This window comes from Gossypium arboreum, chromosome 10, assembly GCF_025698485.1.
Source record: "Gossypium arboreum isolate Shixiya-1 chromosome 10, ASM2569848v2, whole genome shotgun sequence".
In the NCBI taxonomy this organism is placed as follows: Eukaryota; Viridiplantae; Streptophyta; class Magnoliopsida; order Malvales; family Malvaceae; genus Gossypium; species Gossypium arboreum.
In genome coordinates this window covers 96,752,881-96,769,274 of record NC_069079.1, presented here as the reverse complement: position 1 = coordinate 96,769,274, position 16,394 = coordinate 96,752,881, and the positions used below count along the sequence as shown (strand labels likewise).

Sequence of the window (16,394 nt, the reverse complement as noted above, 5' to 3'; positions counted from 1 at the left end):
ACATATTTAGGGCACTTTTCATTTTATCCCTTACATTTTCACACTTTGACAATTTAGTCCATTTTTCACAAAATCACAAATATGCAAAAATTCGCCAAGACTATAGCTTGGCCGAATATACATGGCTTCCATACAATCCCAAATAACATATTTACTTCACAATTTAGTATTTCAAAACCTCATTTTCACAAATTAACCCAAATAGCTCTATTTCATCAAAATTTCAAAGACAAAATTTATAAATCATCTACCAAGCCTTTATGATTCATTCAAAAACATCACAAAACTCATGATATCAACAATGGCATTTCATGAAATCTTTAACAGAAACAGAAATTCAGACATCGGCTTTGAAGAACACGAAACAACGATCACAGAAATGTAGAAATTATTAAAAACGGTCAAAAATTCATACCTTAATCAAGATGAACAAGGGCCGAACCTTAAATAAGCTTATTTCTTTCTTTTTTCCTTTAATTTTTGGCAAGAACAACCTATTATGGACACATTTCTTGTTTATATTAAAAATGTTTGTTTTTATTTAATATATCATTTATACGCTTTTTACCATTTTAACATTGTTAATAAAACATTAATTTCCATCCACTAATGTCAATAATTGTCCATATCATATAACAATGGTCTAATTGCATCTTAAAGACCTCATATTTAACAAGACAAATCAATTAGGCACTTAATCAAATAGAAAGCTACTTTTGCATTCACTTCGATTAAGTCCTTTTTCATAATTAAGCACAAAAACAGACAAATTAAATCACAGAAATTTCGCAGATATAAATTCACATGTGACAGACACAGAATCAGTATATCCGATAGGAATAAGATCTCTTCCAAAATACACAAGCATATAATCCCTCATTCTCCATAAATACTTGAGTATATGCTTAATTGCTTACTAGTGTCTTGGACCGGGATTCGTCTGATATCGACTCATCAACCCTACTACGAAATAGATATATGGACGTATGCATAACATAACATACATGAGACTTCCTATTGCAAAAGCATAAAGAACATTTCTTATATTTTCTGGATGTGTGCATAACAGATATTTGAGCCCAAAACGTTAAATCTGATTTAATTCAAGTTTAATTGTTAATTTTAAAAGTCCACAAAATCCTTAATTTATTGACTTAATTACATTTGATGAATTTACTTGAAAAAGATCACAAATAATAAACTCTTTTTTAAGTTTGATTAAATTTAGATTTAACTGAATTCATTTTATAAAATCAATTATGGGCTTGTTTTTGGACCTTTTGAAAGGGAGTTGATTTTAAATCAAAACTAAGTTTGGGCCTTTTTCACCATCATTCTCTTAGATCATTTATTGGGGTTCCCAACTCCATTATTACCATCACTAGTTCATCCATTTGATTAAAACGAATTTTATAATTTAAATTTAATATTTATATTTTTTATATTTAATTTTTTAACACTAAATTTTTTAGTATTTGATTTTTTCAGTTTATCAAACAACATCAAAGTTAAAAATAATAATAATAATGAAGCCATAACTTGGGGACTCCATTCGTGAATCCGAACGGTAAGGGGGGAGGCGTCGTTGAGAAGAATATACCAAAAATTGTGGCTCGTTGGATGATGGAGCTGGAAAAGCGTGAAGATTAAAAAGCTTTTAGGTTGATTTTGAGATTTTTTTAGAAGTTCTTTTAGAAAATTAGAGGGAACTTGAGGAGAGGAGATAGAGAGGAGCATTTTGGTGCGATGGTGTGCTAGTGACAGAACCGTAGTGAGGCGGTGTGAAGGCGGCAACTAGGGCTACTAGAAGAAGAAAAAGGAGAAAAAAGAAGAGAGAAAATAAAAGGAAAAAGAAAAAGGGAAAATTGTTAAAGAAAAAACTTTTGGCAGTTTCTACACGAGAAAAGGGAAGACAGAGGAAATTCCAGCATTAGTCCATCAACCTTTTTGGGGGTAAACCGCACTTTAGGCCCTGTAATTTTAAGTTTCTTCTCTAACTTTTTTTGTTTGTTTGCATTTCAGGGAAACGGGTTAGATGGTACACGCGGGTAGCTCGGTGCATTCTTACCATTTTTAGCTATTTTAATTCTCTATTTAATATCTAATTTTAATTTAGATCTGAGAAAATTAAAATTGCTTTTTAGAAACAAAAGAAAAAAGTATCGACAATGTATTTGAGGGAATGTGGTAGTGTTTCCGTTGAGGCATTAAATTTTATTATAATTTCAAAACTAAAAATTAGAATATTTAGTTGATTTTTTTGTGTATATATATATTTCTAAACGAATTAATTTGATCAATGATTCAATCATATTTTAGTATTTTCTTGAACACTGGGAAATATTAAAAATTATTTTTATTTAAAATTAATGCACTAAAAATTAATTATTTTTATCTATAAATATTATGAGGATCATGATTTATTATAAAAGAATTAAACATAATATTTTCAACGTTACATTTGTAAATAGTTATCTATCTACTTATTTATCATATTAGCAGTTTTTAAAAATTATATATTAAGTAAAATTTTAATATTATTATTATTAATCACCATTAAAAAATTAAATGTTCTCAATAAAATATATATTTTTAATAATTTATCAAAGACATTCTAAAATTGATTTTACTATTTATTAATCAAATATAATTGAATTTCTCAAATCTATTAGGTGGATGCCCAAGGTTATGGGTAGGCCCAATTTCATGCCCATCGGGAACAGTTCAGTCACCTGAAATGCAAAACCCAAAGAAACCCTAACTACACCATCTATATAAAGCTCAAATCTCCCTAGTCCTTGCTTTCTGTTTCTCTTCAGCCGTCGAAAATGTCGAAGCGAGGTTAGTTTGTATATTTCTCTCTTTCCGTTTGTTTCCCGAGAAAAAAAAAAAAAAAGAGCAAGCCAAATGAAGACAAGATCCACCTTTTATATTTTCTTTCATAATTCTATAAACAAAACCCAGATTTTATTCATTTTGTTTTCTTTATTTCCTACAGAAATCCCTTTGTTTGGGGTATTGTTTATGTCTCATAAGCTGTTTGATAGTTGATAAAGTTGTGATATTTTTATTAGGGCGTGGAGGTTCAGCTGGTAACAAGTTTAGGATGTCACTGGGTCTGCCAGTGGCAGCTACAGTGAACTGTGCTGATAACACTGGCGCTAAGAACTTATACATCATTTCGGTGAAGGGAATCAAGGGCCGTCTTAACCGATTGCCATCAGCTTGTGTTGGAGATATGGTAATGGCTACTGTCAAGAAAGGGAAGCCTGATCTTAGGAAGAAGGTCTTGCCTGCTGTCATTGTGAGACAGCGCAAGCCCTGGCGCAGAAAGGATGGTGTTTACATGTACTTTGAAGGTAGATTTTCGTGTGGATTTCTTGATTTATAGATTGTTTGTAGTTCCATTTCGTTGTAAAAGGACTTGAATATAGTAATCTATTGATAGTTGTTTATGTTTCATAGTTAGGGTGTGTAGAAGGTACCCTTGGTTTGCAAATCATAAAATATGTTTAAGCAGTTTACTAGTGAACCAGTGTTGTTATATTTATGTAGTTCCATTACATTGCAAGGGGGCTTGAATTTGGTGATCTATTTATGGTTGTTTATACTCCATAATTTTGTTTAGGGTGGATGTAATTGTTTGATGTTATAGGTATGCAAGTCATGCCTGTTTACTGGTTAACTGGTGTTGTGATGTGCACATTATCTTAGCGTTCAATTATTTTATTGAGTGAGATTTCTTGTGTTTGGAATCTCCCTTTTTGCAGTTTGAAACATTGTTTCCTCATCCATGGAGTCTCCCTTTGTATTTCTTGCCTCTTTTTTTGTTGTTGTTTGATATGTTGGTGATGTGGTGTGGAGAATTTATATGTTCAGGGTCTCTCTATACCTTCCATAGCCAGCTAAATTGACGTACCAGCCTTACCCCAATACCAGGTGGTAACCAGTCTAGAATCCTTTGTTATCCATTGAGCCTTGCATGTGGTCCATTTACGAATCTTCAAATGTTTCACATCCATGTTTTCCTGTTTTAAATTCCTAAGTCAAAATGAATCTTGTTTCATTGCAGATAATGCTGGTGTCATTGTGAACCCAAAGGGAGAAATGAAAGGTACAATGACAAACCCAAAGCCAGTTCAACCATTCAGTGGATCCAGTCTTTTTAAATTTTATAGATTAAATGATATTACAATTGACATTTTGTTCTCTGGTTTTCTAGGTTCTGCTATAACTGGTCCAATTGGAAAAGAGTGTGCTGATCTATGGCCAAGAATTGCAAGTGCGGCTAATGCCATTGTTTAGGAACTCACATTTTAGTCATTGTGTTTCTCTGCATGGGACTAATATAGTTTGCTGGATCAAGATTTTGTTTATTTTTATTTTTCCTTCAGAACATCATTTGGATGGTATCTTTTGATTTGATCTTGATTTTGGAGATAAATTGTAGTTTGTGGAGAGCTTTTTTAATGTTTACTGGTGTTTTCATTTTTTAAATCCTGCTGTCGGTTATATTTATCTCAAGTCTCAGTTCATACTCTCCGAACCCGACCAGCCGGTTGACTGTTTGGATCGTGAATAGGTTGTGGTTGGATCGTGGATAGGTTGGGTTATCGGTCTGGAGTAAGGGGTTGGGTTGGTATCAAATACATACTTTTATTTGGGGGATATAAAAATAGAAACAATGAATTACGCAGTATTGGTTAAAGTTTAATGTATGAACTTAAGCATAAATATGGTATGAAATACAAATCCTTTATTTTGGGATCTAAGTAGGAAATGAAAGGTGATGGGTAGTGTTTTTATTTACTCTTTCTATCTGAGTCCTTGTACATTTTGGAAATGTTCTTGAACAAGCTCCCATCAAAACACCCTCTAACAGCTTCTTTGGACAGAAACCCCTGCTTGTCCTTGGCTACATAATACAACAACAACCATTCCAACTTGGATGCCAACCTGCAAACCCGGAAAGTCACAGTTAAGAGCTTCAGAAAAGAAAAAGGGTGGAGGTTTGAAGAGAAAGGATGGTGGTTTGAAGAGACCATCCAAGATAGTCGAAAGCGGCCCGATTTCCCTCAGTCATCTGCCACAACTCCTTGAGTGATAAATTGTCGGGCTTTGTGAGTGCATACTTGGTGAACATGTTCTCCAGGTTCACTGGCATGAACCTGCATTCAACATTTTCCCTATAAGAATCTTAATAGATATGTTTGCAGTGGTTGAAATATATAAGAATCTGATATGCAAACCTTCCTTCAGTATCATATGTTGCTGAATCACTCCCATGCTTATCTCTGTGTATTCTCTCTATGTATATCGGAAGTAACGGATTTGGCACCCACCCCTTTGAAATGCATTAACAGTATCACCATGTATGACTAATTTAGTTTCATACACCAATTTGGTAAAAACACCTCTCTAGTCTTAGCAAATTCTGTCTCTCTAAAAAACACGGAGTAATTGAATTCTTATCAATTTCGAAAGTGAGCAACTAAAGATAATTAATCGCGGTGTTGATATTTTTCATCAATTTTATATAAACTTGACTAGTATAATAACAATTTTAGCTTTCATAATTTATATATTCTATCGATTTGGTCATAATTTAACAAATTTAGCCCGTTATATTTTTATAAATGTGTAAATGTAGATGCTAAAATTGTTGAATTTTATAGAAACGGGACCAAATTAACAAAATATGTAAACATCGAGGGCTAAATTTGTTATTATTCCAATCAAAATTATATACTATTGACAAAAGATATTAACACTGTGATTAATTGTCTTTAATTGCTCACTTTCAAATTGGACAGAGAAGGACTATTTTCTCAAATTTGAAATTGATTGAGTACCAAATTCTTTTAGCATTTAGTTTAATAATTTGATTATTATATCTCAAAGTTGTGGAGATTTGAACATATTGAAAACGTTTGACACAAAGAATTTTAATTATTAAATACAAGAATGTGGTTTGATATAATAAAAAATATCAAAACTTTGCATGAATGTGAGAAGAACTTACCGGGAGAGTGCGATAACTAAATGCTGCATTAATTACAAAAGTTATGACAAAAGAGGAAAATGGATCGAACCCAAGATCTCGAATACCTGATTTTCACAAAGTCAACATAAATTTTATGCAAATGAATACTAATGAAACTAAATTCAAGGGGAAAGATTGAAATTTGGAAAAATTAGGCCTAAATATTAAACAATCGCTAAATTAAATTTTATAATAAAATTATAATTATTTACTATGTAAATCAAATGTTAAAATAGTAAAATTAAAATAAATCATTTAATTTTTTATTTTTTGAAAATTAAAATTTTAACATTTTATTCTGTTATAAATGTGTTTAATAATATCTTACTAATATTTTTAATTTCAAAAAAATGTTGAATAAAATAAGTAGATAGACAATTACTTATCACTTAATTTTATTTTAAAATAAATTCTCTCTCCTTTCCTTTTTTTTGTTAAAAGCAAGATGTCCAAATTATTATATATAATTTTATTAAAAATTATATAAAATAAAACAATATTAATATTAATAAGATTAAATTTAAGAAATAAATAATTAAAAACATTAATTTTATAAAAAACATAATTAAATTCAATACTTAATTTTATTAATATACCAAACAGTATTCTAATATAAAATTCAATACTTGTAAAATTCAATAATAAAATTCATATACCTAAATAGTTTTTAGCTCAAATCTCATCATGAGTATATATTTTTAGATTTATCAAATATAAAAAGACAGTACCCTCAAAATAATATTTATTAATGCTTGTTGCTTTTAAAATGAATGACTTATTGGTAATTTCATATTATTGTCAATTTAAAAGTTTTTCAAACTCGTGGTTATATATATATATATATATATATATATATATATATATATATATATATATATATATATTAATATATATATTATAGATATCATATCTTATTGGAAAAGTAATAAGGAGGTTAGGGTTGGCAAACACGGAATAAGAAGCGCCTCGGTCTTATGGTGTGCATTTAATTGGCTCGATCCATTTGATTTTAAATTTTAATAAATGAACAAATTGATTAAACCATTAAAACTAAACCAAACATTATTCTCTATTACATGAAATTCCAATATTACCCCCAAAAAAATTGGCCATTTTTCAAACCGCTCATTCTACTCCTTACCTCTCGTCTATTTATTTTAAGTATAATGACTTATTTAGCAATCTAATTTTACAAAAGAAAATATATATACTTTCTATTTAAATTTTTACCTCTTTTAGCATTTAAATTTATATTGTTTGTCAAATCATCTAAAATAAATCTAAAAGTTCATATTTGTTAACTTTGCTAACATGGCATTCATGTGGTAATTGATGTGTATAACATGTTAGCATTTAATTATATTTTAAATATTAAAAATTATAATTTTTATACTTTTTAAAAATATTTAATTTTTTAAAATTAATTAATTGTTGGCAAAGTTAATGTTAACTCTTCTATTATTTTTTAGAGGATAACAAAATTAAAAGTTAAAAGATATGAAAAATTAAATAAAGGAGTATTAAAATAACTTTTTTTATTATTATAAGTCGTAAAAAGGGAAAGAAAGAAAAAAGAAGGATAATTATACCTTTGAAAGTCTCCCAAGGATAAACAACTCCATCGTTGTTTTGATCGAAAAAGGCAACATGTTGTTGAAGAACAGTCATTCCATTATCCGGATATCCTTTTGTCCCATCTGGATTTCCCACATCTGCAGCTTGCAGTGCTCTTGCCACATCTGATACCACAATCATTTTTACTATTTTAATTCCATAAACTAACATATTATTTCATCACTAAATAAAACATTTACATGGCTTTGCTATATATTTTTCCAAGTCCGTTCCGATCTTTCTTTCCTTAGTCACCGGTGCCTTGGGTGCTTCTGTTGCAATGCATTCACCGTCCTCCATTTTCTTCTTCTTCTTTTTCTTTTCTTTTCTTCTTTCAAGTTATGAGCTTATGCACAAACAATGAATGCATATTTATAAGCACACTTTCCACAATTACAATTATTTGCTTCTACTAATTAATACTTTAGCTTTTCCATTTTTTTTTTATTCTTCATGTCCATTTTATGGTCCATGTTTGGAGTTCATGGCTTGTCTTTTACAACAATATCATCTCCTACATTCAAATCTAACTTCTCCTTATAGGGGTGCAATGTCCAATCATTTGTTGGTTAGATTTTCTATTTTTAACTATCTTTTTAATTTCACCATTTCTTTGTTTTTCTCTAAAACAAAAAGTCTTTCTTCAATGCATTGAAATGATAAATGATTATCATCAATATTGTCTAAACCAGACCGGCTTGATTAATTGAATTAGTTGAATCGAGAATTGAATGTTCAACCGATGCCATATAAATTATAATTGAAAATAACTATAACCATTTCAAACTGAAAAATTAGTAATAAAATTGGAAAATCTTAATTTTTAAAAATGATTTTATGATTTTTAAATTATTTTGAAGTTTTCATTATATTTTGATTATTTTTATCATGTTTTAAATAATTTTTAAAATTTCTTAATGTTCTAAAAGAGACTTTGTTGCATTGAAATGATAAATAATTATCATCAATATTGTCTTAATCGATAGGATTGATTGATTAAATTAGTTGAATTGAGAATTGGATGTCGAATCGATGCCATATAAACTATAATTGGAAATAACTATAACCATTTCGACCTAAAAATAAGTTAGAAAGTGGAAAATTCTTAATTTTAAAAAAATTATTTTATGATTTTTAATTTTTAAAATTTTCATTATATTTTAATTATGTTTTTAATTCAGTTTTTGTTATTATGAACTTATTCCTTTTAATTTTTAAAATCGAAGATTATCCAATGCCAATGGATTCATCCTCTAATCCAAAATTTATAGATAACATTGATTATACGTTAAGAGTTTACTTGGGTTTTATGTCATGTTTTTAGTGTGATTAACTGATCACAAGAATCATGTGATCTGGTTGGCTAATATCTCAAGATTGTAACTAAAATTTTAAAGGTCTAATTATACTTTAGTCTTTCTACATTTTATATATCTGAGATTGTACCCTTTCACTTTTAATATTAAAAATTTAGTCCTTTACTTTTTATTTAATAATCAAAGTTTAATTTATGGTTATAAGGTTTTGATTCTGTACTTAAAGTGGTAAGATTCTTTAGCATTGTTTCAAATAAAGTAAAGTGAAAATTTTTGAATTTCAGAATTTTTATATCTTAATTTTTATGCAATAGAAATTATATGCACTTTAATATCAACATCAAATTTAAAAAAGTGAACCCCATGTAATGGTCGGGTAGTCAAGAGTGTTCATTGTCCCAGGTGTGGTCTGGGTTTAAGTCGCGTTGATTGTTTGGACTTTACTCTATTATTGCAATTTACTAAAAGAATTTAAAAGAGTAATTAGAATTTTCAAAAGAGTGATTATGTGTGTTATGTATATAAGCACTTTGAATTTTAAAAAATATTATTTTATTTTTATTTAATAAACTATTCTCATCAAATTAATATAAGCATTCAATACAAATTAGTTCAAAAGTTCAAAATATTGTCCTTCAATATTAAAATCATGGGTTTTCATGGGTAAAAATCATAGATTAAGGGCTTATTTAACTAAAAAAATAGTATTAGAGCTTGTTTAAACAAAATGTAGTTTAAGGGCTTTTTTAGTATATCAACCTAAAATTAATGATAGGCATAATACCAAATTTAGCCCTCAATGTTTACAAATTTTTTTTTGTCTTTTTGACCCTTATTCTTTTTTTGAATTAATTTGGTCCTCAACCATTTAAGAAGTGACAAACTTTACTATCATCCTTTCAAAAAGAGTCGAAATGTTGTTTTTTCAATAGAAATAGTGACTAAAATATTAAATTTTCTAACATGAAATCTACATGTACTTCATACTAATTTTTAATGAATTTTATTAACTTTTGTAGTTTTTTGAATTTTTTGAATATTTTATAATTTTTAAATTAATTATGTATAATACAAAAGTACCATATTAGCGTAGAGTACATGTAAATTGTCATATCAATAAGGTTTGAAAATATATTTTAATCAACATTTCCATAAAATTATATTTTAGTAACTAAATTAAAAAAACATAAATAGTAAAAGTTAAAATTCACATTATAGATAATGATGTCAATGGAACGCAGAAGACATGATCCCTTAATTCAAGGGATCAGTTAATCACAGAAAAAAGATGACATAAAAACCTAACTAAATCCTAACATATTAATGCATGAATGAAAATATATATATTAACGAAAAGATGGAGTTGTCTAAGAATTGAAAAAATCAAATTATTATTTGGCACAACCAATTATTGGATTTCTTTTTTCTTTTTTCTTTTTTTTTTTTATAAATACAATAACTTCTTGATCCAAAAGGTCACAACTTGAAGGGCGAAAGAAGAAAAAATCGAAAATGGAGAAAGATGAATCGTTGGCAACTGTAGCACCCAAAGCACCAGTAACTAGTGAAAGAAAGATTCTAGATAACTTGGACGAAAAATTACCAAAGCCCTGTAATTTTCTAATTCTATTTATTTTTCCAGTTTTCATGCAAAAATAATTAACCCATATTTGAAACAGATTTGGCAAGAGCACTGGTAGCACCTGACGTGGAACATCCAAAAGGAACGGAAGGACGTGTGAACAATGGAATGAGTGTACTTCAACAGCATGTTGCCTTCTTTGATCGAGATAACGATGGAATTATTTATCCCTGGGACACTTACAATGGTATTTTACTTTTTTTTTTTTGAAATTAATCAAACTTTTATATATATATATATATATATATATTTTGTTTTTAAAGTTTTATTTTCACCACCTTAAAAATATTCAATCTATTCGTTTTAACATTTTAAATAAGCAAACCATATTTGATATATATACATACACATATACACATACCAGATCTCTCAATAATAAAATTATTCAAATATTTGATTTAGTTGACAAACTAACCAAACCAAAAATCAAATTAACCAGTATTTTAAAATGCTTAACCTTAGTTAAACTAAACTTTTTTATAAAATTAATTAATTAAACCAAACTAATTTGGGTTAATTTTAATTTTTCGGATTTTTCTCTTTTTTATATTTTAATTTTTTTTTTTTTTTTTTGCTTTCGTCCACAGCTCACTATCATATACCATTTCGGTTTTAATTTAGTTTGATAATCCAAATTTTAAAAAATTAATCAATTGCGATTAAATTAATTTTAGTGACCAACTAATTAATCCAACAATTATTTCAATTTTAACTTAACTATGCGCACTTATTCTCCATGAATAAAAGTTTTCTGCAAATTATTTTAACCTCGCACCAGATTAAATGCAAATTAAATAATAAAATTTTTATAATATTTAAACAGTAAAAGTGAGTTGTCCAGTCAAATTCTTTTTACTTTTTGAAATTGAGATACATTCAAATTTTAAATTATAATAAATAAAATACATCATAATCTATAATCTATAGAATATAGAATATATAGAAAAACTTTTGAAATAAAAATTTAAATTTTATTCTTTTATAGAATTTAAATAATATTTTATAATTAATATTAAATTTGAAATATTAAAAGATCCGTATTAAATTACAAATTCACTATTATTTAAATTATTACACTTTTATATCATATTTTAATAATATAAAATTAATACTAATTACATGAACTAAAAATGCAATCTTTAATGAAATAGAAAAATACACATGATAGTTATTGTTAAAATTTGAATATTAAAATGTTATATCAAATCTAAAATTACACTTTCTACGCATGTTAATTTCCACTTTTGCTACTATTTAATTTATTGAGTTTTGACTTACACTGGTTATTCTAGTTTTGATTATATACACATGTCGAATTGATTGGACCATCAATTCTCAATTTAATCAATCAATTCAGCTCGATTTTGACAATACTATATTAATTAAAGAGATTGTTTCATATTTATTCCTCCAATTTCCACATTAATATGAGCCTTCTTTTTCTCCCTTTTAAAATTTATTAACATAAATTATAGGTTAAATTATAATCATAATTCAAAGAAGTTGCATGTATAATGTTTTCACAAATATTAAAGTTTTATTTTAAAATAAAATAATAAAAATAGACAAAGTATTATTTTATAATACTAAAATTGTATCAAATATTATATTGATTTAAACTCTTTTTTTTATGAATATATAATGAAAAATATCAATACCATAATTGATTAAAAAGGTAATAGAGATATTGAGCTAATAACATGGATGTGTTCTAAACCGAAAATGTTATCAACTTAAAAACAAATTAAAAACATTTGAGGCCAAACAAAAAAGAAAGCCTAAAGTTTGGGAGACCAAACATAATTTACCCTATTTTTGAATATTTATTCCAAGGACTAAAATGAATATTGTGTGATGAATTAGAAAGAATGGTTTACGAAAAAAAGTATAATGGTATTAGCTATTTGAATTAACTAATTGCATTGTCAAAGTAGCAAACTAAATTATGTCAAATTAAAATATATAAACTAAATTTCAAATCTGAACATAATAGAAGGACTAAAATCATGATTTAACCTAAATTTATCTTCACTTTGTGTAATCTAGGTTTGCGAGATATTGGTTTCGGTCCAATATCCTCTTTTATTTTAGGAGTTCTAATCAATGGAGCAATGAGTTATCCTACTCTGCCTGTAAGTTTTACTATAACATTTTTAATTTACTCAAATCTCAATCTATATAATCTATGTGAATGAATACACATATAAGGGGACTAAAGTAGTTTTACATATATATATATTTTTTTCTATTATTAAGATTTTAACAATCCAATATCATATTTCATGTTCTATTTATGTAAATGCTACATGTTGAGTTTTGAGTAAATTAAAACATCAAACTATATACTTGATGTCATTAAATATATATTGATAAAGGCAATATTCTGGATTGATATGATAAATAATTCTTTCAAAATTTTATGTGACAAATACAAATACATTAATAAATTCAATAGTTGAATTATTAAAATATTAATCGCATAAAAGTTATAAAAATATAAATGGTTGTAATTAGATCTTTCTCATATATTATATATAGTTATAATGACTTATTTGACCCTTCACCTTAACAAAATAAATCATTTTAGCTATTCATTAATTTTTTTTAGCCTTTAAATTTGCATTGTTTGTCAAATCACCTTAAAATGAATAGAAAAATTAATGCCTGTCAACTTTACTGACATGACATAAACGTCAATTTCCACATTGACTGAATGTAAGCAATTAATTAAATATTTAAAAATTCAAAAAATTTATGAAGATTATTTAAAAAATATTAAAAGGTATAAAATTATAAAGAAATATATTTTAAGATTTAAAAAATAATTAATTGCTAATATAGTATACATGTGAAGTGTCATGTGGATGTATGTTAACAAAGTTAATAAACATTAACGTTTTCATCCATTTTGAGGTGCTTGGAGAAATAATAAATGAAAAACTAAAATATATATATTTGTAAAATTGGAAGGTCAAATAAACGATTATACCTTATATATCCCACAAATTGCTGATATGGTTTGATTGGAAAATTTGGAAGGGGTGGATACCAAATATTTTATTACCCATATACATAGACAGAATACATAAAGCGAAGCATGGGAGTGATTCAGCAACATTTGACACTGAAGGAAGGTTTGCATATGAGATCAGTTATATATTTCAACCGCTGAAAATTCTTTTATACCCTCTAAAATTACAGAGTTGTTGAATGCAGGTTTATGCCAGTGAACCTGGAGAACGTGTTCACCAAGTATGCTCGCACAGAGCCCGGCAAGTTAACATTCTTCGAGGTGTTGCGATTGACTGAGGAAAATCGGGTGCCTTTTGACTTCTTGGGATGGTTCGGTTTTTTGCTTTTTTCCCCAAACTCTTGATTTTATTTCGTTTGAGTCCTTAAGCCTTTTAACGTAGGATTCAGTAATTGTTGTTTGATAATGGATTTGCAGGATTTTGGCCAAGGCAGAATGGTTGATTTTGTATTCGCTTGCCAGGGATGACGAGGGGTTTCTATCTAAAGAAGCAGCTAGAACGTGTTGTGAAGGGAGCTTGTTTGAGCAGTATGCCAAAATGAACAAGGGTGGTGACAAAAAGCATAAATGAAATAAGGCATAATGACTTTTTTGACCCCTCAACTTTATAAAATAATCATTTTAGCTCTTTATTTATTTTTTTTCGCTTTTTTAACCTTAGAGTTTGTATTTTTTTGCCACATTACCCTAAAATGAATGGAAAATTTAATATTTGTTAACTTTGCTGGCGTGGTATACACATGGATAGCCATGTGAGTGGCATGTCAACATTTAATTAAATTTTAATAATTTACAAGTATTATAATTTTACAGGTTTTTAATGATTTTTATGATTTTTAAAATAATTTTTAAAATTTTTTTAAATTAAAAAATTAATTAAATGTTGATGTGTCATTCACATGGCAATTCATGCAATGTTAAGAAATGTCAATTTTTCATTCATTTTGAGGTGATTTAATAAAAACACAAATTTAAAAATTAAAAAGATGAAAAATTAAAAGGAAAGTTAAAATAAATTTTTATAATATTAGAGGATCAACTAAGTCATTATGCCAATATCAATGATTTCGGTTGCTAAAATAAAATATGTTTATACTCTCGTAATGAAAATAAAACATTTGTATTTTTATGTAAGGCATAATCATTTACATTATGACAGATTAGGTTACACAATAAATAGTACCATGTAAATGTTTGTTTGTTTTGTTTTTATATTTTATGTTTATAGATGTAGCACATTTAGAAAAGCTTAATTTATGAATTAATTTTTAAAATATACTATTCTTTTATTTTAGTATTTAAAATCTTTTAGGTACTTAAATTATTTTTATTTTATTCAAATTTTTAACCAACATAAAAAAATTGACGATTATTTTAGCCAATAAAATAGTACGTGGCAATTTTAATAAAAATATATAAATTTATTTTATTAAACATATGTAAACTTTAAATTTTATAAAATATAAATATAAAAACCTAGAATATATAAAATTAAGTCATTAAAAATGGTTGTGGATTCCTGATTTAGGCTTCGACTCAAACCTTGATCTCAAGTTAAGAAATTTTATAAACAAACGACTTTTCAAACCAAACCCTAATTTTAAACTAGGATTTTAATCCAAGTAAAAAAACCAAAATTTTTAATTTTCTGTTTTTGAAAAAATGTTTTTCAAACAAATTCCGTAACATCACGTTTCAAACCAAGCCACCAATGCATCCCTTTCGGAGGTCATTGCACATCTTATTATTACTGAGATGCATAGTGTAAGGGCTACTATGTGCCTCGGTAAGAATTGTATGCCTTAAATCTCCATCATTCAACACACAAAGTCTCCCTCGGAAACTCAATATACCATTTGCATTAAGATCAAAATCTCCCCTAACACCTTGCTCTACCAGTTGAATCATCTTTACCGAACTCTCATATATTATTTGTTTCTCTTTAATTTGTTGTGACAAAGTCGGCTTCACCTGAAGCTCATCCAATAACCCACCATTACCGATTATTCTCAAACGTGCAAACATAGCTCGCAACTCAGTCATCGACTTTCTACTCAAGGCATCTATGACTACATTCGCTTTATTGGAATGATATTTTATCACACAATCATAATCTTTTAGCAGTTCAATCCACCGCCTTTGCATTAAATTCAACTCCTTCTGAGTAAGGAGATACTTAAGGCTCTTGTGATTCGTGTAGATAACACATCTCTCACCATAAAAATAATGATGCCAAATCTTAAGTGCAAATACCACAACAACTAATTCCAAGTCATGGGTCGAGTAAGTACACTCATGTAACTTCAATTGTCTTGAGGCATATGCCACAACCTTACCCTCCTACATCAACACACAACTGAGTCCTATATACGAAGCATAACTATAAACTACAAAATCTTTCTCAGACTCCTATTGAATCAACACAGGTGTTTTGATCCAACCTGCCTTAAGCTGCTCAAAGGTTTTCTATCTTTCATTCGCCCATTCAAACACTGCATTTTTCTGTAGTAGCTTCGTTAATGGTGCATCAATAATGGAAAACCCTTCAATGAATCTATGATAATAACTAGCCAAAACCAAGGAACTTTAAACCTCGGTAACACTTTTCGGTGGTTTTAATTCCAAAATTACCTCAAACTTTTCTAAATCCACTCAAATTTCATCTTTCAATACAACATGGCCTAAGAATGTCACATCTCTTAGCTAGAATTCGCACTTGCTCAACTTTGCATGTAACAGCCCGTTTTT

General features: G+C 27.9%; 4 protein-coding genes across 4 annotated transcripts; 2 read left to right on the top strand and 2 right to left on the bottom strand.

Moving 5' to 3' along the window:
• The first annotated feature begins 2,693 nt into the window (after window positions 1–2,693).
• On the top strand, window positions 2,694–4,497 carry LOC108460995 (60S ribosomal protein L23). Its single transcript, XM_017760739.2, has 4 exons — window positions 2,694–2,841; window positions 3,075–3,359; window positions 4,073–4,114; window positions 4,223–4,497. Exons 1-4 carry the CDS (start codon window positions 2,829–2,831, stop codon window positions 4,303–4,305), a joined length of 423 nt encoding a protein of 140 aa, XP_017616228.1. The 5' UTR covers window positions 2,694–2,828; the 3' UTR covers window positions 4,306–4,497.
• A 522-nt stretch (window positions 4,498–5,019) lies between these two features.
• Window positions 5,020–8,187, bottom strand: LOC108458850 (probable peroxygenase 3). Its single transcript, XM_053020215.1, has 4 exons — window positions 7,858–8,187; window positions 7,633–7,782; window positions 6,023–6,108; window positions 5,020–5,344 (listed from the first exon to the last, which is right to left on the bottom strand). Exons 1-4 carry the CDS (start codon window positions 7,955–7,957, stop codon window positions 5,198–5,200), a joined length of 483 nt encoding a protein of 160 aa, XP_052876175.1. The 5' UTR covers window positions 7,958–8,187; the 3' UTR covers window positions 5,020–5,197.
• A 2,155-nt stretch (window positions 8,188–10,342) lies between these two features.
• LOC108458851 (probable peroxygenase 3) lies at window positions 10,343–14,813 on the top strand. The gene is made up of 6 exons (XM_017758248.2): window positions 10,343–10,585; window positions 10,653–10,802; window positions 12,662–12,747; window positions 13,655–13,749; window positions 13,832–13,957; window positions 14,064–14,813. Exons 1-6 carry the CDS (start codon window positions 10,486–10,488, stop codon window positions 14,215–14,217), a joined length of 711 nt encoding a protein of 236 aa, XP_017613737.2. The 5' UTR covers window positions 10,343–10,485; the 3' UTR covers window positions 14,218–14,813.
• A 528-nt stretch (window positions 14,814–15,341) lies between these two features.
• LOC108458852 (uncharacterized) lies at window positions 15,342–16,144 on the bottom strand. Its single transcript, XM_017758249.1, has 2 exons — window positions 16,088–16,144; window positions 15,342–15,986 (listed from the first exon to the last, which is right to left on the bottom strand). The coding sequence occupies exons 1-2, from the start codon at window positions 16,142–16,144 to the stop codon at window positions 15,342–15,344; spliced, it is 702 nt and encodes a 233-aa protein (XP_017613738.1).
• Window positions 16,145–16,394: the final 250 nt, after the last annotated feature.

Coding starts and splice junctions, on each gene's coding strand:
- LOC108458850 (XM_053020215.1), bottom strand. CDS start 7,957: ATGGAGGACGGTGAATGCATTGCAACAGAAGCACCCAAGGCACCGGTG. Junction 6,109..7,632: donor TCCTTGGGAGACTTTCAAAG/GTATAATTATCC, acceptor TGTGAAAATCAG/GTATTCGAGATCTTGGGTTC. Junction 5,345..6,022: donor TTAGTTATCGCACTCTCCCG/GTAAGTTCTTCT, acceptor TGCATTTCAAAG/GGGTGGGTGCCAAATCCGTT.
- LOC108458852 (XM_017758249.1), bottom strand. CDS start 16,144: ATGCAGTGTTTGAATGGGCGAATGAAAGATAGAAAACCTTTGAGCAGC. Junction 15,987..16,087: donor CTTTGAGCAGCTTAAGGCAG/GTTGGATCAAAA, acceptor GTGTTGATGTAG/GAGGGTAAGGTTGTGGCATA.
- LOC108460995 (XM_017760739.2), top strand. Junction 3,360..4,072: donor TGTTTACATGTACTTTGAAG/GTAGATTTTCGT, acceptor GTTTCATTGCAG/ATAATGCTGGTGTCATTGTG. Junction 4,115..4,222: donor CCCAAAGGGAGAAATGAAAG/GTACAATGACAA, acceptor CTGGTTTTCTAG/GTTCTGCTATAACTGGTCCA.
- LOC108458851 (XM_017758248.2), top strand. CDS start 10,486: ATGGAGAAAGATGAATCGTTGGCAACTGTAGCACCCAAAGCACCAGTA. Junction 10,803..12,661: donor TCCCTGGGACACTTACAATG/GTATTTTACTTT, acceptor TGTGTAATCTAG/GTTTGCGAGATATTGGTTTC. Junction 13,958..14,063: donor CCTTTTGACTTCTTGGGATG/GTTCGGTTTTTT, acceptor ATGGATTTGCAG/GATTTTGGCCAAGGCAGAAT.